The sequence below is a fragment of the Haliaeetus albicilla genome, chromosome 6 (assembly GCF_947461875.1).
Source record: "Haliaeetus albicilla chromosome 6, bHalAlb1.1, whole genome shotgun sequence".
NCBI lineage: Eukaryota > Metazoa > Chordata > Aves > Accipitriformes > Accipitridae > Haliaeetus > Haliaeetus albicilla.
Genome location: NC_091488.1, coordinates 12,852,515 through 12,875,323, shown reverse-complemented (window position 1 = coordinate 12,875,323; position 22,809 = coordinate 12,852,515). Strand labels below are relative to the sequence as shown.

The following is a 22,809-nucleotide window of genomic DNA, read 5'->3' as shown; positions in this document are numbered from 1 at the left end:
AAAACACAAAAGATGAGGGCAGGACAGCAAAGACAGCAGAAGAGGGAGCATCCTGACCCAGTAACGTTGTGAAAACAGCGCAAGGACCTGAGAAACAGCTCAAGACCTTGGCTGCCCCGAAGCAGCGCATAACACCGATAAATCACACTGTGTGTGGCTTTGCTTTCTTGTCACCCATGTTCAGCAACCTCAGCCGTACCCTGCAGCCTCTGACAGCAAAGGTGCAGCCCGGGTGAGCGCTGGCACGGCTTGCCACCCTGCCTGGGCTGAAAAGTCTCGTTGTGAGGCAGAAAAAAACCTCCCTTTCCTGTGGAGGGGGCCCTCACCCACTTGCTTTTTACAGGAAAGGATGGGGAGGCTGAAAGGGTCCCCTGGATGGCGTGGGGCCAGCATCCCCAGTGGGCAGCCCTGCTGGGAGTGAGGCACGGCAGCTTGCCTGGTCTCCGCTCGACCCGGCTGGTTTTACCCCACCCGTGCCAGTGAGCTGACTCGGTAAGCTGACTTTTTGGGGGAGGAAAGAGGGGTTGCTGCTCATGGGCAATGTTTCCAAGTACCTCTGCCATTTGCCCCTGTCACCCCACCACGCAGTAGAGCCACACCAGGAGGCAGCCAGCTGTGCTCCTGAGGAGTTTTGGTTTTGTCATCCGCTAAACAACAGGAGGAAAGTTGGCTGGCATATAAGGAAATGAAAGAAAAAAAAGCACACTGCATTATTCTTTCCGGAGCTATCATGAAACGAGCCCCTTTTCATGTAAGAATTGGTTTCATTTCTCGTGATTCTTGTCACAGTGTGTAGGTGGAGCCTGTAAATAAAAAAGCACCAGAAGAAGTTGAGAAGTTACTGTTTCTCCTTGCTACAGGACGCTACACAGGTAGGAGTTTCTCTTTTCCTTCTTCTAAAAATAGTCATGCAATTTTTGACTGTTAGCTTCATTCCCTTTAATAGTTGCATGTGAGAAGGCTGCATAAGTGTCTAAAGTAAATGTGCTCGAACAAGGTTGCCAGGAGTCGAACAAGGTTGCCAGGAGTCGGATTTGTTGTTTTCTGGGGTAAGGAAAAAGTCAAGACATTAGCATCATTTCTTCTTTAAAGGAAGATGACTGAGAGATGGCATTTAAATTGGAACACATTTTTTAAAGTATGTGCTGTGTGGGGGCAGTGTTCCACAACACAGTCCAGCCAGCAGTAGTCATGTGTAGCGTCATAAGCTTTGCACTGTTTCATTTTTTTCTGAGAAGACAGCTAGAATTAATAAACATATAACCCAGAGTCTGTGTGGTTTACCCAAATACCCTGAAGTCAGAGGCTATGGCAGGCAGAAGTCCATGCACTCCTCTGGCTGGACACAGAGTGAATGAATGCAAGAGCAGTGTGGGTTCAGCACCGCAGCTTTGGGTTTGATAGCGGATTACCCCTCCAGATGCAAAGGCAGCATCATTAGAGAAAAACGAGGCAACTCCTCTTCAGGACCATCAGCAGGTTGGTGCTTCATGCAGATGTGGTTGTGTAGAGGTTGGTGCGCTTCGTGTTGTGCCGGGGGAGGTTTTCAACACACAGGCAGGCAGGCATCTAAAGGTAAGGTTCAAGGAAACTAATATTATCCCAATGACGGAGGCAGGGCGGGTCTGGTGAGGGCGGTGTTAAACTTTCAGTATCAGGTCATCCAGGTGTTGTTTCACATGTGGATTCTGGCCAGTTTCAGAAAGGCACTTGAAAATTGCAGCTCTTTTCCTCTCCTTTCTTTCTTTCATCAGATGTTGTCAAGGCTCAGTACACAAAGAAATCACTATGCCTGCATGGCAGAGTGAAGGGTTGCACCAACCTATCTAACGTTTTTGAGGTCCAGGTGGAGAACAGCTGGGTAGTCCCAGAAATCCACGCATGCTGATTGACTCCTCTGCTTACTGTGGGTGTCTTTGTTAGGTTGTGTATCTGTGTGTGCACACTGTTGTCTGCACTGTAGACCTAGCTAAAAAAACTTCTAGGTACGTGGTAAGATATAGCCCTTGCACTAAAATTTTTAAAAGCTGTCACTTTTTTTGTCAGACTCCTTAATTCTCAGTTTCCCAGATGTCACAAGTTTATCTTGCAAGATCTTCCTTTTTTCTTTTTGTTTTGTTTTTTCCTGGTGGCCTCACTACACTACTTTTGCATTTTATCCTATTCATTATAAGGATGGCTAAAGCTTGCTGTATGTATATGTGTTTCTGAAGGGAACACATCCATGTTTAGGAGGCCGTATGCTAAAACCAGTACATGAATAACTCTGAACGCAGCCCAGTGAATATAAATAATAATGTAAAAGTGACAGAAAATTGTTCCTGGATAATATTTACATTAAAATAAAAATTTATAGGGAGTGTTCATTCCACTAAATTGAAAGGCAGGTAGAGAATGGGAGAGGCTATAAAAGGGATTACTGTTAGAAACATTATTATCAGTAAATTATTTCCTGTAGCAGTAGAAAATCACAAAAGAATCTGGTGGCCAGTGAACTGAGGAATGTATATTTGTTGCACATAAAGCACTGGGTCTTCATTCAAGGAAGAAAAATCTTATAATTAATTAACAGAAAGAGAACAAAGTTCATACTAAAATATTAAAGAAAGGGGACATGTGGCAAAAGATGAGGGAACTGTAAAATAAATACCTATAAAGAAATTAAAGTAGTTCAGTCATCTTTTATTGCTGATCAAAATTGAAAAGTTTCCCCATAGTAATTTATTTTTTATTTCAATAAAAGGAGACAGGAATATGTATTTAAAAAAAGTATCGCTTTATTAAAAAGAAAGACTGAATAGCAAGTGTGGAATTATACTGGGTTTTTTCTACACTTGTTTTACGCATTGAAAGTATAACTTACGTTGTGTCTGATCATCCTAGTTCAACATCTGCTCAAATTAGAAAACCTGTAAATTTAATTCAACCAAAAAAATAAAGAACAGGAAGATATTTCAAGCAAAAATGTCTTTCTCCTAATTCATTTTCCCAAGTGTTTGAGTTAAACAGATCTTGGTTTTGGCAGGGGGAGGTTAAAAAAACCTAGCTTTGAAAAAATACTGTTGGGGTTTTTTTTCATTAGGTCATTCTCTCTGGAAATCGATTTCCTTGGAAAACATCACATCAAAAGCCCCCATTTTTTTCAGTCACCCATAGAAAATATGTCAACAGAACTTTTACGTAAAGAAAAGCTGAACAAGAGGATAAAAAGTCTCCTAGTTCTCCTTTCTCTAACATCATGCCAAGCAAAGTCTGCTTTTTGGAGAGGGTTTTAAGCTATAGAGGGGGGACACTGAGATCCCGAGCTTCTAAAACTGGTGTAAGACTCTCCAGCCATGCCCAGCAGGTGTCTTACTGACTGAGCTTCTCTAAACACCTTTCAGCAAAATATTTCATTGAGGAAAACTGGCTTTTTGCAAAAACTGGAGTAGCATGCTTTCCCTCCCCAAAAATATGCTTGTTTACTCTGTGGCAACTTCTTTTTTTTGAAAACACAAAGAAAGCATAAGGGAAGTAGGGAGAAGTGTTTCAAGTCTACCCTCTGGAGAGCAATTCTAGAGATTTGAAAAGAGCTGTGGCACTTGGTATCTATTGAGGGTTTGAATCAGTAAATAAAAGTGGTGTTTGATTTTCTCTGCTATGATCACTGTTGCAAGCTGGAGTCACTCTATGCCCCATATTTGATTTCAGAATCTGTACAGAAGAGTGGTTGGACCAGACAGTAATCACTATTTAGTGAAGCACTTATGGACAAGCTAAGTGGTAGGCCAAAAAATCAGCAGACCATGGATAAAAATAGTGTAGCGTTCAAACAACTTTCTGAAAGACCCAAACTTGCCGTGAAGAAAGACGTTTTTGCACCACCTTCTCTAGAAGCTTTTTCAGTACCTCTCCCACCAGACTTAGAAAATGAAGATCTTGTGATGTCGGAGAACACAGTTGAGAGAAAGCCTAACTATGAGCAGGAGGAGTTGAAGAAACAGTACTACGGAGAACAGGACAAGGTAAGGCAGATATCAGAAGAGGGCACAGATCCTCCCCACTCTTACTCCTGTGTTTCACTTTGTGCCCCAAAATGAATTCCTTTGTCTCTTTGGGCAGTCTGCAAGATCTGTTAGGTCTAAGCAGAGGAGTACCTTTGGGATCAAGGCCAAGCAGTCATTTGTGTAAGTAGGAAGATAGGTACCTGCAATTAATCTGCACGCATAAAAAAATGTAGGTGTAAAAAATAGGATGGCAGCAGCCTAGCAGCCAATTTAATGTGCAACGTCTATCTGTTTCATTGGTAACAATTAGCAAAAGTTGAACAGAAATCCTAAAATCTGAGATATTTTTTACTTGAGGCTCTGCCACCTTCAACAGGAATACAAAGAAAGGTTAATAATAACATGTTGAATATTTGACACTGAAAACAGATTGTTTTGAAGTCTGTGTCATAGTTAATGAAGTTCCTTGAGAATGGTTGGGATTTACTGGCTAGTAAACATCGTAATGAAGATAGTGGGGAGGGGTTACCAAAAGGTTTTAAAATACCTGCCTCCAGTAATGTGTGCTGTCTTTCTCATCTTGAAAGAAAAATCTGCTCTGTTTGATTACATCTGATTGATAGATATATTTTCAGAAGTGGCTTTCTTAGACAAACGTGATGGTGGGAAAATTTAATTTTTCTTTTCAGGTAATCAGGTATGAATGTGCCTGGCCCGTTAGGGCCTGTAAAATATTGGTGTTCTCAAAACTGCATTTCTAAATGCAGCAGTCAGACTGGAACACAGAGAAAGGAACAGGGAGAAGAGACCAAGCTGATCTTTATACACTTTAGCTGGGCATATTTAACAACAGCAGGGCTGGAAATTATTTGGTTTGATTCCATGAAAGTGAAGAGCCCATGTTAATACCTGGCACATGTATCAAAACCAAAAATGACAATAATCAGTCATTTAAAACAAATCACTCATATTCATCCCTTACCCTAGCCTAAAATGAGGCAAAGAAAGAAGAGCCATGATGATCTAAAAGATTTTAGTCACCTGTTAAGGACACTACAGCAGAACACTTTTGGTGTCTGCGCACAGACTGAATCTTCAAACTTCAAAACAAAGATTTAATAAGCTGAACTAAATTCTCTTATTACTGGGACTAGTATTCATTTGCATACACATACTTCAGTACATCTGTAGATGAGTGGAAGAAAATGGCAGTTATTAAAAAACAAAATTAACAAAGCACACTTAGCAATGAGGTCTCCTTTTACTATTTACCTTCTCAGGATAGCTTACAAAATTTGATAATTTTACTAAGGATGGTGATTGAGCCAACCTCAACTGACCTTGTCATATTTATAGAATACCTGTTTATAACATGGAGGTGCAAGGATGTACAGTGATATGAAGTACAGCTTCATACCACTACATAAGGTTTACTAGAGAATGATGAGCTGGAAAAGATGCCTAGAAGGGTGGGTGGGGGGTTTTGTGGAAACAACTTATTTTAAAATTATGGAAAATTCACTGTAAGTTTATCTCTAGCAGACAGAAGAACATAGCTTGTACAACCAATATGAGGTAAAGATCCGACCCTGCATTGATCTCATCGACAGCCTAAGAGCTCTCGGAATAGAAAAAGACCTGGCTTTGCCCGCTATCGCAGTGATTGGAGACCAGAGCTCCGGGAAAAGCTCCGTCCTAGAAGCCCTGTCTGGTGTTGCTCTTCCTAGGGGCAACGGTAAGAATTCACCTTCTCAGGTTTTCACTTGAATTTCACTTTGATCACTTTGATGAGATGGAAGGGATTTTTTGTTTGGTTGGTTGGTTGGTCTAGGATTGGATAACTCCATGACTGAGACTATATCTAAATTGTGAGACTCCAGGGGCCTTCTCAGTTCTGGTCTCCAGTAGAAGAAATGGATGTACAGGTGGGGCACTCAGGGTAACTCCAGCAAGGCACATGTTCTGGGTGGTCAAGAGACCAGAAGTAAGAAGAGTATAGTATAGCATACTTGTCCCAAACTACGGACAGACTGAAAGGTACCATCAGCTGACTCTGTTCATTTCCCAGCAAAGAGTAGTGCAGCAGAGTATTGGTTTCACATGGAAGACTAGTTTTGAAATTTGCTTTTGGGGTTGGTTTGGGTTTTTGTAACACGGTTTTCTTACACATACCTTTTTTTGGCAAAAACATACAAAGATCTTTACTTACAAACATGTGCCTTGGATGTTATTTAAGTCAGAGAAGATTGTTGGAAGGCTCACTTTCCATCTCTGTGTGTGTGTGTAAACACACACATACAACTTCTGCAAGTTCTGTATGAGCTGACAATACTATCTAGTCTTTCAGGCTGGACTTGAGGAAAAGGTTTTCATAGGGTGTAGGTGCACTGAAAGAGGTCACCCAGAGAGGTGTGAATCTCCATCCTTGGAGGTTTGCAAGACAAGACATGGCTGGGCAGAGCCACAGCTGACCTCCTCTAGTGTCAGTGACAGTCCTACTCTGGGCGGGAAGTCAGACCAGAGCCCTTTGGCAATGTCTCTTGGAACACTTCTGTGTCTCCATGTGAAGTATTAGGCAATGCTGTGTACGCCACGCAGTCCATGGCTGTGTATCATGCATAACAACTGCTGAGAGAGTTGCCTCTGTCTTTGGAACTTCTGCAGGTATTGTTACTCGATGTCCCTTGGAACTTAAACTGAAAAGAATACCTGCCAGCCAGCCATGGAAAGGGAAAATTAGTTACCGCAACATCAGCGTAGAGCTCCAGAATGCCTCTGAGGTGGAGAAAGCAATAAGACAAGGTGAGTTGTAACGTATTCCCCTCTGATTTGGCTTGCTCAATCTCCTCTGAATCCTTTCTCCCCTTTTCTTAGGCTGAGCAGCAGTCCCCAGCCTAACACAGCAATTGTAGCCACGAGTAACACCGAGAGCTGAATTCAGAGCAGAAGGCGGCGGGATAGCATAATATAACTCTCTCAAGAGAGTTGTATTACTACTTCAGTGGTTAAGATGACCCATGATGTCCGACAAAAGCTCAGGCTGTGTCCTCAGCTGTATGCTGTCTGCCTGGTTTGGGGAGGTTGTCTGTCAAATTGTGAACATGCAGAGCCTGAAATGGTTCCTGTCATTAGTTCAAAAGCTCAGAGAATGCTTGAGGTGTCTGTGGCAGGGAATCTTGTGATATTGGAGAAAGCTGCAAGAAGGCAGAGTGGAGGGTATTAGAGAGACTCTGCCAGCTAGTGTGACTACAGCCTCAATCATCGTGCTTCCCATGTCACAGCTTTACTTTTATGGTATTTCATGCTGTGTAAGGAAACATTTTTCTTACCCAAAGGGCAGTAAGCACTTGCCCCAAATGTGAAAGTTGGATTGTCCTTATTTCCTTGACTAGCACAGCTCTGCAACATTGTTATTGGTCCTAATGTTTTTCCATTAGCTTTTCAATGCATTATTTGGATATTTTCAATATATCCTTCCAAAACCAGCAAGGCAAGTAGTATGAATTGATTAAGCTAATTACAGAGCTGAAAAAGTCTCATGAGAATAAGTATGGGGTTTCCTTGCCTCTCTATGTTGTTCATAGTTCAAGCATTATTGCCTTATAAGATCTGGGACAAATTACTTGATCTCTCAACCTCTCTATCAAAATGTGAAGAATATAGAATAAAATCTATTTATCTTTCAAGGCAGGAAAGGATTAATTAATGACTACAAACCGTCTTGAAGTTGAGGAAGCTTTTCTACAACTGACCAGTATTTTATCTGATCACTTGCATTGTGGTTTATTTACATGTATTTTGACTGCATATATGGGAGTTCATAAGTATATGCTGTGTAAAGTATTACAGTTCACATGCTAAAAGGACTTCACGTATCCATGTGTTACATAACAATTTTCCTTAGATTTTTGCATAAATGGATTTACGTGCATGGCTGGATCTGAAAAAAGCCAAGCCTAAAGGAACCTTAGGTGGTAGTAGGTACTTTTCAGAGTCATTGTGTTCAACTTTTCTTTGGTGCGTTGTTTGAAGCTTGTATTCATTGCCTTGCTCTTTTCTTCTTGCAGCTCAGGATGTTGTGGCTGGTACGAGAGGTGCCATTAGTGGAGAACTGATTTCCCTAGAAATTCGGTCCCCAGATGTCCCAGATCTGACACTAATTGATCTTCCTGGAATTGCCAGAGTGGCTGTGGGGGATCAGCCAAAAGACATCGGGGAACAGGTAAAACTCAGTCTTATATGCCAACCCGTGCACAGGGTCACTTCTGTAACCTACCTCACACGCGAGCCTTTGCCGTAGGACACCAGAGTTGTTATGTTGGGCTTCTGAGCCAGCAATACAGCTACACTAACAAACAGGCCTATTTTTCAGGCAAGGAATTGCTGATAGGAACAGTGACATCCAGGATCTCCTGTCTGTCCTGTCGTGCAGGAGGGAGCTGCCCACGCTAGCCGTGAAGGAGCTACCTCAGGTGCCTTGACACAGCCTACCCATGGCAGCACGGAATAACGCGTCCGTATGGACCCTGAGCACTGGGTTGCCCTTGTGTCCCTTGGCTAGACCACAGTCTGCAAGATAGATACATCCCGGAATGAGTTGTCTCTTGTGGATGTATTTGGCAAAGGTGAATAGATCTGAGTTCTTGTAAGCTCTTCTGGAGCAAGGCAGCAAATTGGTCCTCTTGCAGTTTCATCGCTCTGTGATCCCTTACTTACAGAGCACATCAGAATCAGACCTGTCCTGGTTTTTCTCATCCCTTAAGGGATCTCAGCAGACCCTTTTTGAAGTAAACAGAATATGCGTTAAAGTGGAGGGGATCTCTATTCTTCCTCTAGCTGCTTTTAGAAGAAATGTTGGGGAATGCAAATAAAACTCTAGTTGGACAAGGCCAGCTGTGAGGGTGAAGTGCAGGAGCTGGGTGTATCGTTTCTCCTAAAATACCTTTATATAGGAACTTGGAATAAGAGTGGCCCAAACTAAACTAGACATATCAACAAAAATGAGACAAGATTGGATTGTCTGGGCTTTACTCTCTGGGAGAAGAGGAATTTCATTTCACAATTAGATAGTAATCTTTCTATTGCATTCAGAAGAAAGCAGCAGATGTGACATGATCCACAGATTTCCATCATCCCCAGCTGCCTGCATGCTTCAGAGGTGGAGGCTATAGTATTGTAGCATGTCAGAAATTGGGATGGATGGGAAGTAGAAAAGAGAGGCACCCTTACCAAAACTCAGGGGGAAAAAAAGAGTTAACTTACTTCAGTATAAGCACAATAGATCTGTGTTAACCTTTTGCAATACAACACAAACTATGAGAAACTCTTTCAGTTTGGCATTGAAACAAAGAAACAACACCAACTAGATGTCAGGTGTGACTTTTTTTTTTCACACATACTCCACTGCAATATAAGCCAAAGACATTTGCTCTCCTTTCAGAGATGCAAATTTGAGATTTATCAGCATAATCTAACTCACTTTCTTTCCATAAGTGTGTACCTAGACATCAGAACTTGTTTTTCTTACATGTGATTATTTATGAAATGTCTTTAATATTTCTATAATGAAAGATTATATGCATGAGAGGTTAAACTTTACAAAGCTTTCAGGAAAGGCGTAACAACAGTCTGGTCTCATTCATGCTAGATGTTCAGATTAATCTTGACATAGGAAAAGAGGCTGCATTCTTCTGCTGACCCATTTCCATGCCATCCTCTAGCATGTAATACTATCCTCAGTATACGTGATATTTAATGTCATCAGACAGTGGCTTGTATTGCTAGAAATGGTCACAGCCTACATGCAAGCATCTGATTTCATTGAATTTCATTACTGCTGTATTGCATTGCAGATCAAAATGCTCCTTAAAAAAATTATTGGCTGCAAAGAGACACTCAATTTGGTAGTGGTGCCATGTAATGTGGATATTGCAACAACAGAAGCACTGAAAATGGCTCAAGAGGTGGACCCCAGTGGAGAAAGAACACTAGGTGAGGCAATTTTTAAGCTACAAGCTGAAGAGAAGTGCAAATCTTTTTTTCCATGAAGGTCTGATGTTCTGTATTCCACCCCAGTTCTGTGAAATTAGCTACTAGAAGAAGAAAAAAAAGCAAACAGCCTAAATAAACTATTTACAAAGCTTGAGATGATCCAGTAGCTCTAAGAATCCCTCAATTTTGGTCTTGCTGGCATTCATGTTATGAATAATTGGAAATTGAAAATCTCAGAGTTAATGGTGGGAAAGCTTTGCTGTTGCCTGTTAAAAAAGGTTTGCAAGGCAAAAGGCATGGTGGGAGGCCAACTGTAGAGCAAGTTTTACAGTGCGAAGCCCAGGAGCTGAGAGCTTTCTAGGAGAGACAAAAAAAAACCAAAGAGAAGTTACTTTATAAAACACAGTACAGAACATTCCTGCACTGGTGGCGGGGTGTCCTACTGCACCTCTCCCACCTTTAACTTCTGCACTCAACTAACTTTCTCTTTGGGGAACTTCACAGGGATCCTCACGAAACCCGACCTGGTGGACAGAGGAACCGAAGAGTCTATCCTTAACATAATACGAAACCTGGTCATCCCCCTCAAAAAAGGTTACATGATCGTGAAGTGTCGTGGGCAGCAGGACATCCACAACAAAGTGGCCTTGGCTGCTGCAATCCAGCAGGAGAGAAAATTCTTTGAGACTCATAAACATTTCAGGTACTTCTCACAGAAAGGACCTAAACAAAAACATATTAAAGTCACTTCAAAGCTTCCTGTTGACTTGCTGAGATTCAAATTAGGGTTTCAAACAGGTATTAATTAGACTCGCTATTTCTCATTGCCCATGTAGTCTTGCATTCCAGTAAGCCAGAAGAATTTTACATGTCAAACTTTTAAAATGTATTTTGGATGCAAGATTGATATATATCTCTCCTTAAGCCTGGGAGAAGTGCAATGAACTTCAGAAGTTCAGAATAGTCCCAAAGAATTCAGGTTAAGCATCTGAGCATGTCAAGTCAAGCACTGAAATATTTCTATTCACTGGAAAACACAGTGAAACTCAGCATGAGAAAGGATACTGCCTGTGCTGTGGGCACAGCTTTCCCCAGATGACTCAGCAGCAAAACAATAATAATATAAAGGCAGGTGAAAAGGGTTTTGAATCAGTGAACTTCACACATGCAGAAATAATATAGCAGCACATTAATCTGCTGTTAGAATTTGCTATTTTCAGATTCTTCTCCATTTCCCTTTGCTTAGCCAGTAGCAGTAGCTGTCAAACAACTCTTGCATAAAAGCCATGGTGCCCAGAGAGTCCTGGGCTGCTGCTGCATCTGTATTAGCACTCCCCAGAGGGCCCTTTCTTTACTCAATTTGTGTAGTAGAACTAGTGAAAACAGAGCAGAGCATCAGTGCTGCCTCCTTGCCCTGCACAAGCGGTCTATCCCAAACCACCTTTTCCTCTTTTTTGCAGCGTTCTTATGGAAGAAAGAAGGGCTACTATCCCTCATCTGGCAGAGAAGCTCACAAATGAACTTGTGAAACATATTATTGTGAGTAACAGAGGTGCCATACTAAGTTGTTTGTATCAGTTACTACCTAAAAATAAGTTTAGCCCTTCAACCTTAGATTGCAATTGATTGCATCTTTACATGCATAGGTGGTACTTAATTATCCTTCAATCCGGCAATCTGAGAACAAATTGACCTGAGAGTTAGAGGTAAAGAAACCCATGCTCTGTCCTCAGATTTGCCTTTAAGCTGAAGATTGACAATAGGCAAATCATTTCATCTACTTGTGACCCTAACTAACTCCTGCCTTTTCAATGGCAGCCATGATATTTCTTTTTGTTTGTGAAGAGTGTTGATCGGCTGGGTGACAAGTTACTGCTAAAAGCTTACTAAAAAGCAATAATTTCTATTTAAATAAAAATGTCTGTACGATCTAATTGGTTTATGATATTACTATACTAATATAAGTATATTGGGGTCTTGATTTTATACACATATATCTGTAAGTAATATATCTTATTCCATTAAGGGAAAATGCTAAAATACAGGGAGCGTCTAAAATCAGTCCTGAAGCAGAAAAAAATATGTAATTATATAACCTCACATAAAATAAGCAACTGAACAGCCATGTTTCGATCAGGTATTTATCAGGAATGGAGGGGTCAGTACAATCCCCGCATCACCACCTCCCTGGCACAGCCTGGGAGGACATAGTTTTTGGCTCACTGTAGGCGAAATGTTGCCCTAGTCTGCCGTTACTCTGCCCACCTCACAGTGAGGTCCAGCCTGATTTCGCAGGGAGATGCTAGCCCCTGCCTTCTCTCAGTGAAGGCCATATTTGCGCTTCCATGCTATCGCATGCGTAGGATGCAAGGACAGCGAGCTCTTGGACTCCTAAGAGCAGCAAATGTCATGTGCAGGTGTAGGTCACTCTTAGAGGGATTTTGTTTTCCTTCCAAAACCAGACATGTTCAACCTACCTAAATTACCTTCTTTACTGTCTAACCCCCAGAAAACTTTGCCAGCAGTAGAGAACCAAATACGTGAGGCACTCCAAAAAACGTTACAAGATTTACAGAAGTATAGAAGAGGCACACCCAGAACAGAGTCTGAGAAGCTGTTTTTCCTCACAGATGTAAGTATCAATATTGGTTTGGTCACAGAGCAGAGCTAGGAGGTAAGTGTGGGAGAAAAAGAAACTACCTAAAGTTAGCAAACCGTCAGCAGGGACCACCAGTAAGCTTGTGGTATGTCACTGAAGTGTTTCGAGAGTAACGCAGACAAACGTCTGGCAGGAATATATCATACCTGCAAAAATAATGGACCACAGGAGCTCGAGCCCCCTTCCAGCAATTTTTTTTCCTGTGATTATGTGACAAGAGAAGTGAACAACTCAGTTGATTAGTCAAAATCAAGCATCTCAGAGAGGGAAAACTTACACTACTGCCTGCCTGACATTTTGAAGGGTTTCTATTGTTTACAGCACTTCTAAGATCAAATGCATTCCTGGTATCAAAATATGGTTTGCAAGTCCACCTAAGTGTCTTGTCTTGGGGAGTTAATCCCTCCCTAAGTGAGCTTTCAGCAGAACGGCAGAGGTGCTCATGAAGGCTTATCAGCCTTCAAAGACTTCATACAGGTCTGGTCAATTAGAATTTAGTAAATGGTTCTGAGAGTCCACAGGAAAACAAAAGAAAAAAACAAACAAAAGAGTATCAAGTTTGTTCTCCTCTAGCTGTGCTGGTTTTGGGGAAAAAAGAAAAAAAAAAGGAAAGAGCAGGAGCTAAGAGCATAAAAGATGTAAGGAAGGGATGTTTTCAATGAACCATGTCCCTGCTTTAATATCAAATGACTGTAGATTTACTTAACATATGCAAGTTAGTCTGAAGAATTGAAACTTTACTACATTGCTTGCTTGTTCTTTAATTCATTGCAGTTGATCAAACTCTTTAATCAAGACATCTCTCAGACAATGCGTGGAGAGGAACAGTTGTTTCGAAATGAAATCAGACTGTTTACAAAAATCCGCAAAGAGTTTTGCACGTGGGAGTTGATTCTCCTAGAGTGTTCTGCAAAGGGTAAGCATAGAAAAGCATCACTTGCAGGTGACCTGAGATTCCATTCCCTTGCTTTTAAATCAAGACACAGCATCATCAACAGGTTGTTTTCAAGAAAGTGAAAAACAAGAAGCTAGGAGCATTCATCTGTTGTAGTGTTAGGCAAGTTATGCTTTGGTCCTTGGGGACAAAGACCCAGCTTGTGTTAAATGCTGTCACTAGGGAGAGATCAGTGGATGTCTTTTCTCCCAGGAAAGAAATAAAATCAAGACTGTGGACTGTGGCACAGAATTGGTTGGTGATTCTCCAAACCATTCTTCTAAATAACAGCAATAAAACCAACACTAAATAATAGTAATAGTAGTAGTAGTAACTTATTATTATTATTAGTGTTTTGGAATTTTGGTCTTTTTTGTTCTACTTTAGCTCTGGTTTAAGGTGTGGAGAAAGCAATTCTGAGCCTGAAATAACCACAACCTTGTAAAGAGTACCCCTTTCTGTGCATCACCCATCTTGCTAATTGCTTAACTGAACTCAGTTCTAAACTGAGGTGTAGGGTGATACACGCAGACTGCACTCTGCTGTACACGCAACAGCTTTTGCAGCATCTTTCTCACATCTTTCAGAGACCCCATTATTTGCTTTTGCCTTGCAAGGCATCACATGGCTGCTGAACCACAGTGGGGAATCCTCTGGGCACTTTCAAGTTATCCCCATTGATTTAAACTATATGGTCCGACTTCACCATAGGATCAGGGCAGCAGCACACAGCAGCTCTTACAACAGCACAGCTCTTGCTGACAATATGCTACCCCAAAATCATGTGTACATATGCTCAGGTGAAGTATTTACATGTGCAGCAGAGTAAGTTCACTTACATAGCTTGGAAACTAGTGGTAGCTTTAGCAAGCCCTTCCTCAGCAAAAAGCACTGTTATCGGCCACCACTAGGATTTCTGAAGGTACGTCATTGCATGTCAGATTATTCTGTTTAACTTCTCCTTTCTTACGATGAATGAAAGTATTAAAAATAGCAGATACTTTAAGCCTTGAACTTTCTGTTGCAAAGCTGATGGATGTTCTTGTGGCCATGTTGCAGCTTTGTACTACCTTAACTGTACAGGTACGTCTTCAGACTCTGAGCCAGATACTCCACATCTACTTCTGCCCTTTTTTTTTTGTTATCCAACCATGGACTCATATATCTGAATGTTAGAACTGAATGCATTCATGTCTTGACTTCTACTTTCCACATGTGGACTGGATCCATGATTCACAAATTTGACCCCAAAACAGGGCAATATCAAAACCTTTCAAAACACTTAGAAACACATATTTGCCTGAATATGTAAACCAATTCAAAGGGATCTACCTCATTTAAGATGGCAAATTCATATGATGTCAACGAAGAAATACTGACTGTGATAACTTAAATAAATTTAGCTAGTCAGCAGTAGTTTCCCTGGAATAAGACTGTTTAGCGAGTTTGGGGTTTTGTTTTGTTCTGAGTTTTTTAAAACGCAGAACTGACTGGTAATGGCCACTTCTGTGAGGGTAGCAATTCCAAGAAGAACTGGTATTTTCGAGCCCCACCATAATTTCTGGATTCTTTCTGTTAGTTAGATTCTTGATCCAGCACGTGAGATGGCTCATTCACTGAGCAATAATGTGTGTTAGCTCAGTTCTGTAGTAATGGTATTGCTCGAAAGATCGTCTCAAGTATCTCTTCTTCTCAAGGCTATTTCGAAGAGGAGAAATAGACTTCCTTCTTAAATCTGAAATTTATAAATTGAGTGATTTAGTAGTAAAGCAATGCTATTTTAATATTACAGTTAAAAAAAATATACCCAGTAAAGTGTGGAAATATGAAGACCAGTATCGTGGACGGGAGTTCCCGGGCTTTACCAATTATAGGACATTTGAGGACATCATAAAAGAGCAAATCATAGAACTGGAGGAGCCAGCCGTTGAGATACTGAACAACGTGATTGGTATGTCTCACAGGCCACATGAGGCTGTTGCGTGGGAGTTACTGGTGCGCCTGACACTTTTTTTTTCCCAGGATAAGATGATGTTCTCACTGCTGGAGCAAGAGCTCCAGCCAGGGTACTCCAGAGTGGGGAAGTGAATCTGATTCAACCTGGGGATTTGTTTCTTCTCTAGAGCCTCTAATCTCTACAGCTCTCCAGCATTTGTTAATACTTTTCCCAGTGGCTGGTGGAAGGGAGGAAAGTAACTATAATAAATAACACAGTAAAGAAATAGTATAGTAGAAGTACCTGGTGCCAACCAAGCTGCTTGGTATTCCCAAGCCCTGGGAATGGCATTCACAAACCTGAACTGGGAACGGAGCTTCTTTGTCAACTCTTTGCATGATGTTGTATGTATTATACAGTGACTCTTATGGCTGGGGGAAAGGGTACATAGTTCATCCAGTAAAAAGCACCTAAGGAAAAAGTACTTTATGATCCTCTCTCTCCTGTGTTTGCCTTAGAAGGCAGCTACAGCATCTGTGCCAGACTCAGTGCTCTGTACTATATACACTAGTCCCTCTTCCTGGGGAGGCCACTCAGAGTGAGATGCAGATGTGCTTACATGGCCAAGTCATGGCACATCTGGTCAGACAAAGCTCAGAAACTGCTTTATCAAAGAAATCTCAGGGATATTCAATCTCTCAGGTGTTAAGTGGTTACAGGAGGTCTTTAATGGCTCACACTCTTTGACCTAGAAATCCAAATTCCTACTTGTTTTTATTGGTCATAAAGGCATAGTGCATCAGTACAGCTGCTCAGCTATTTCTGGATGGACACAGAAAATGGGTAATTTTCCCAAGTCTCATATTAACAGTTTAAAAACCTCACTTGTTTACCTGACTATTTTGTCTGTGTGTTCTTCCTTAGGACTGGTTGAAGAGAAATTTATGGAACTCACTAATAGGCATTTTGCTAATTTTCACAACCTAAACAGAGCTGCTAAGGTGAGACGCTGACACTACCTATAAACTGAGATAAAACAAGAGCAAGACAGAATGGCATTTGTAAATACAGCCATGCTTACAGTACCTACCCCATTGCGTTACCCTCATGCAAGCATGGAATTTCTTGCAGGTCTATGGCTTTTATAAATTAAGGAAGAGCTTGAAAATTATAGAATATTTATAATGGCATTAATGAAAGTGCATTCTGCCTTTCGGTACAACTTTGACAAGACCTAAAACATATATTCCTCATTCATTCTGATCACTTTCTTGACGCATACAACACAGTACAAAGAAAACCTGATACGGCTGCCTTGAAGAGGCAAACATAATTTCAAATTTAAGTCCTGCAATGATTTATAAGCATCTGGGTAGCCTCAGAGGGCTAAAAAGTGCTTTTACCTCTCTGAAAAGCAAGCCAGGATATTAGCCACTGCACGAATCTCATCTTTGATAAAAAGGAGCAGCAGCAGATAAGCCAAAAATCATTGAACTATGACAGAGTTAGAAGATGACTGTTCACAATTTGGGGGATTGCATGTTTTGGGGTGGAGTTAAATGATATGGATCTCATTGAAGGCCTTTTCTCAGAAAGAGCTTTGAGGAAGAGATGAGAAGCAATGCTGGACAGCCAAGAAGCAGAGTGCCCTCACAGGGCACTGCTGGAAAAGGAAAGTCAAAGGCAAATGTCAGTGAAATAGATGGGTTTGCTATTTGACTTGCATGGCCAAACCCTACGGAGCTCCCAGGCCAACCAGACAGCAAGCAAATAAGCTACTTCAGCCAAACACAGAAGTGTTTAGGGAGGATCTTTAGGCATCTTTAGGGATACTAGGAAAGCATTTTAAGGGAATTTGCGGATGACCGAGGGAACTTTGCTGCCCCCACAGACTTTTGGGTAGAAGTATCGAAAAGGCCAGAGAGCATCAGATTACTGCAATAAAAACACCAGACTGAGTGGTTAGACAGGGTTGGTTTGCTGACAACAGATCAGAAACTCCAGTTTTTAAGAAGGGCAGGAGGAGCAATGAAGTTCACACTAGTGCCTGCTGTCAGTGCCTACTGCAAGAGGGAGACACAAACAAACTGCATGCAAAAACTGAGGCTGCAGGCTGAACTCATGGCTGGCTATTGCTGCTTGTTCCCATCAACCTTGTATTTTCCTTCAGGGTCCAAGCACCAGGTTTTGACCGATCCCACTCGTGTTTAAGGAGGGGAAAAAAATGTCATGCTTTCCTGCTCTTTCAAAACAGAGGAACCAGAGTCTAAAGCATTACTCCATGCTCCCAAGAGCCGGTCTGGGATTAGTGCTGCGCAAGGACTGTTGAACACTGTGCCCAACTTGCCGTTCCCTGGGGACACTGCTGAGCACCGGCACCTTTAAAAAGGAAATAGATGTCTGAGAATTTGTTGTTCTTTTCTTTCCTAGAACAGAATTGAAGACATTAGAGAGCAACAAGCAGCGGAGGCTGAAAGACACATCCGGACCCAGTTTAAAATGGAGAGAATTGTATACTGCCAGGATAACCTTTACATTAACGATTTAAACTTTGTTAAGGCAGAAAACACTACCAAAGCTGGCAATGTGAAAGAGTTGCAAGTTGGATCTGTTTCGAATCAAGAGCCCTCCTTTGTCCAGGAAATGGTTTCTCACACAAAGGCCTATTTCAATGTGAGTTTACAGACCATGACACAGCAGTTCTTCTGCACCCTCAACGTTATAGCATATACCCCTCATCCAGATCTTGCTGTAGCCAGTATGAGTCTTTCATACAATACTACTACTATGCAGGGAATAGTAGCCAGAAGGTATAAGTGTCTCATCCAGGTACGCGCACAGCTTTTGTACGAATTAATCGGAGCTTCTGACCAGTGATGAAAATGTGAGGGCAGAGCTGGTCTGATGGGCTGTGTCAGCACAGTCACTGGGAAGAAGTAGTTGCACGCTGTGGGATACAATGATTAGAAAAGCCTGCAGGTTGTTAAAATGACAGCTGGCTCCTAAACCACTTGTTAGCTACCCTCCAGCCCGGCGTGGCTCTCTGCTGCTGCTGCCCCTCGCTTGGGGAATGTGCCATTGACAAGTGAGTCCTCACCCTCCTCCAGCCTTTCGGGGAGAAGGGGGTGACTCCCTGCTGCCTATACAGCCCCACGCCAGTACAATGCTCTCTTGCTGGCTTTCCTATGGGGACAAATGTCAGGGGAGGAGAGGACAGTCATTTACCAGCATAGAGGAGAGGATAGGATGGGGAAGAGCCTTTACCGCGTAATTAGAAGTTACTGGTATTCAGCTGATGGCAAGCCCCCCTCTCCAGCAAAGGAAGCAACAGTCCTAGGACTGCTTTCCCCATTGCAAGTTCATCTCATGGTTTTCAAATGACACTAGTTTCCACAAGCTTAACAACATTATGTACAGCACTTTGGTGTTTGGTACGGCATCTGAGAGCTCAGGTCAGCCTTAAGCCCCTCTGCATGTTCCTGCTGCTAGCAGAAAGTGGTGTCACTGGATTGCAGTCAGATCCTAAACCAATGCGGCAGGAGGACCAATAATAAAACATTAAGTTAAAATGGATTCGACTATCTGTAGAGATCAGAGTGCGTATGCTATATTGCAGATAGCCCCATAGAAGTGAAGTCTCTGAAGACAAATGGGATGTTTTAACAAACATGATCATGTTTGTTGATCGTGTTAAAGAAAGACAGCAAAGGGAACACGCACTATCAGGATTTGCTTTTGACCTTTGTTTTGTAAAACTCCCTCAGAAAGCAACAAGTTCAGTATTAATAATGCAGTACCGTAGGTAGCAGCTCACCTTGAATTTCAATAGCAAGGTTTTGACAAATTCCTGCAATTAAATGTTCAGGCTGCTCGGGCTGATGGAGAGAAAACCATCAGCTTTCAGAGAACAAGAGACAAAGGCAAAACTGCATAAGCTCTTCCCTCCTGCCTCACTATACTCTCTGCTATAACACAAATTTCTTAGATGCTAGTTACACATTTTTGTAAATGCCCTAAGTGCCGCTTTCAACAATAACCAATGCCAGGGCATCATATCTTCATGGGACTTATGCAAGGCCAAATACACTTTGAATGAGATGGAAGCTCTGAAGTGTCCATAGCCTTTGAAAATGGCATGCATGAATCTGTGTCACCTATGGCAGGACTGTCAAGATTCTGGGTAGTTTGGCTCCAGAAAAACACTCATATTTAAAGCACCTAGGCTCCTTCCTGCCATGGTCAGTAGTGCCTAGAGAATACGTAGGCTCAGTAAATGCTTTAGCTGACTCAGCCGAATTGGTATTGACTAGATCTCTGCAAACTAGAACAAAAAACTAATCATCTAGTCTTAGGTATTTTCCAGCTTGAGCTCAACCCCATCCTTGTACTTGAAAGATTTGCAGCTACTAAGCCCCAGAGTTATCTAAAGCCAGAAACACCTTAGACTTCTCTGGAAACAGGTAAACCCTATAGGACCTACAAATCAAATGCGCCTCTACCTGGTCTTCCCACTGCCATTTTCAAGTCAGATGCCACAAAAAGAAAGGAGGACGGCACCTCTCTCAATTGCAGCCAGGCACTCAGGCGTAAGTGCTCGCTTGGCACCAGGAAGGCTGGAGGCAGCTCCCTCCCAGCGCTGGAGAGGTTTTGAACCTCCTGTCGCCCAAGAGCACCAGCTAAGCCCCCAAGCCCTGTGGATGTCTCTGGGTAAAGGGCCCCACAGGCTCTCCTAGGTCAATCTGTTTCAATTTGCATAAATAACTAGACCAGACAGTTTGTCAGGTGAAGCAGAAAATTATCTCATTGAGATATCAATAGATGTAATGTAGGCACAGCCTATTGCTGAAGATGTTTTCCCTTAAGGCTAAAGCTTGCTCCAAAGCTGTCTTATGCTTAAAAGGACAACCACGTCAGAAATACTATCTAAATACAGGAATTTACTACCTTTGCAAAAAATCACTGTTTGATTTCCTATACCATAACACACTGGTAGTGTTCAGAGAAGACAGGTTTGACGCCAGAAATTGTTCACAAGTACTATTCGTCAGGCATGTCCTCATATAACTCTTACCAATGATAGCTGGCAGATCTAAGCAGGGAACAGCCTGCCTTGGGTTTACTTTGCTGAGGGAAAAAAGCAACAGCTGACATTCCCATAACTCTTAATTTTTAGGCACAAAAGATACTAATGGCAAACATTTTTTAGTTCCTAGAAGCACGCACTTCTTGAACAGTAACTCAACACAACACTTCAAAATGTGCTGTCGCTTCTTACCAGATTACCTGTAGCCCCTTCCTTTTTTAGTTCCTTTTGGAAAACAAGTATTCTGCCTTTTTTTTCCCCTTCCTGCAGGGAGCTAGTAAACGCCTCGCCAATCAGATACCTCTGATCATCCTGTCTTCTGCCCTTCATGACTTCGGGGATCACTTGCAGACTACAATGTTGCATCTTTTGCAAGAAAAAGACAAGTTAAGCCATCTCCTTCAGGAGGACACTGAAGCTGCTAAACATAGGGACTACCTCAGTCAACGAGTTAATCGTCTCACCAAAGCCTGCCAGTACCTGAGAAACTTCACCTCACTGTAGATTTCTTCATTTTCCATAAGTATTTTTCTACTCTTGTTTTCTAGCATTATTGAAGAACTTTGTAAAATCCCCTAAAAATATAATATCAGTACAGACCTTTAACACTCATTTCTAGTGCTCAGTTCTGCTTTATTTTCCATAACCAGTTATACGCAAACACCTACCTTTATGTAAAGTGCTCCACTGGGGGAGCTGTGATTAAATAAAAGTTATCCCACTTCTAATCATTTGCTTCATGAACTCTGTATAACCATTGAAATAATTATTAAAAAGCTAGAGCTCTGAGGGTTGTGTTTTGTTGTGGTTTTTTTTCTAAATGAGGATGAGGGCTTTCAGCTGTGTAACTTACAAACTGCAGAAATCAAATTATCTAACTAACATTCCTAGATAAAGCTTACTGCACAACCCTAGTGACATCCCCCGCTTCCCTTCGTGGTTTTGCCTCACTGTGGTTGCTGCCTTTCCTGCCATCGCCTGAAAGATGACTCTGCAAGGTGTCACCACTGTTAAGTCCCAGCCCAGTAGGCAGAGAGGGTGCATACAGTGGGCATGAAACAGTTCCAGCCTAGAGAGAAAAGAAAGTTAACTTCATCTGATCGGTACATCCACAGGATGCTGTAGGCTGTCTCTCCTTTTTAAGTTCTCTGATTTGTAGAGAAAGGCTAAGAGGCTCTTTCTTTTGGATACCCAGAGCACCACCTGAAATTTTGGGACCGATGGGCAATTCAATAGATAGCAGGATTTGGATGTCAAAAAGGGATTAAACCACCCAGGATGTTAAACATTAGAAGGGTGTCTCAGCATGTGGCTTGCTGCCTTTATCCCTCCCCTCCCCAGGACAAGGAGAACCTTTCCAAAAGCTCTTTCATTTCATGGAAGCCAGTGCAAAATATAATACTGCATGCTGTATTTATGACATCTTTCATACGAAGGATTTATTTTAATGGGCAAAGCTGTGCTTTGTGTAGCCAGAGTAATGTCTGCATTCAGCTAAAAAAACAAAACATGCTTGTACCAGTGTGCCATGTAGTAATTTCCAGGATGCTTAGAAGAGAAGCCTTCTCTTCAGGCTAGAAACAATAGAAGGCGTTTGATCCTCTGACATGAACCTGCAGCAGCAGATAGCTGACTTCTGCGGCACAGCATTCACGCCAGTACAGCATACAGCTTTCATAACCCTGTTTAGCACTTCAGCTGGTTTTCCACACTTCAGCATATCGTTTTGCTACTATTGACTTGGAGTGCTGCAGGTCAGAAGCCATAAAAAAGCCTGACACCACAACAACTTAATTTCTTTCATTTCTATTTTTAAAGTACTTTAAACTTGTTGACTACTTCATGGTATCCCCCAAGGCACACTTGATACTCAGGTGCTATTGAAAACACCCTGTCTCATACCTAGAGAAGAGAGGCAGGTACACATTGCTTCAGGCAGCATGAGGTGTAATGATAAACTAGGGCGTGACACCCTCGACCCACTGCCTTTAGACTAAACTTCCTTATTTAATTCAGTTTCACAAGTCAGAGTGAGTTCATCAGATGCAGCCACTAAAGACATCCAACATTCTTGGACATCCAGCTCTCTTTCGCTGGGTTTGTTCAAGGACCTGAAATAGTGGAATTAAAATAATATCTTGGATCACTCTTTTGCATTGTTTCTCTTTTGTTTTGGGTTTGGTTTTGGTTTGTGGGGGTTTTTTTAAATCAGATTCTCAA

At 41.9% G+C, this 22,809-nt stretch overlaps 1 protein-coding gene across 2 annotated transcripts; it reads left to right on the top strand.

Moving 5' to 3' along the window:
• The first annotated feature begins 612 nt into the window (after positions 1 to 612).
• LOC104324967 (interferon-induced GTP-binding protein Mx) lies at positions 613 to 21,317 on the top strand. 2 transcript variants are annotated; one of them, XM_069785075.1, is made up of 14 exons: positions 613 to 872; positions 3,691 to 4,004; positions 5,526 to 5,721; positions 6,651 to 6,788; positions 8,054 to 8,208; positions 9,839 to 9,977; positions 10,482 to 10,680; positions 11,438 to 11,516; positions 12,487 to 12,609; positions 13,411 to 13,552; positions 15,363 to 15,521; positions 16,431 to 16,507; positions 17,937 to 18,179; positions 20,860 to 21,317. In XM_069785075.1, the coding sequence occupies exons 2-14, from the start codon at positions 3,747 to 3,749 to the stop codon at positions 21,091 to 21,093; spliced, it is 2,142 nt and encodes a 713-aa protein (XP_069641176.1). In that variant the 5' UTR covers positions 613 to 872; positions 3,691 to 3,746; the 3' UTR covers positions 21,094 to 21,317. The 2 variants fall into 2 exon arrangements, with proteins under 2 accessions (XP_069641176.1, XP_009927718.2); XM_009929416.2 differs by having other exon boundaries at positions 614 to 872; positions 5,529 to 5,721.
• Positions 21,318 to 22,809: the final 1,492 nt, after the last annotated feature.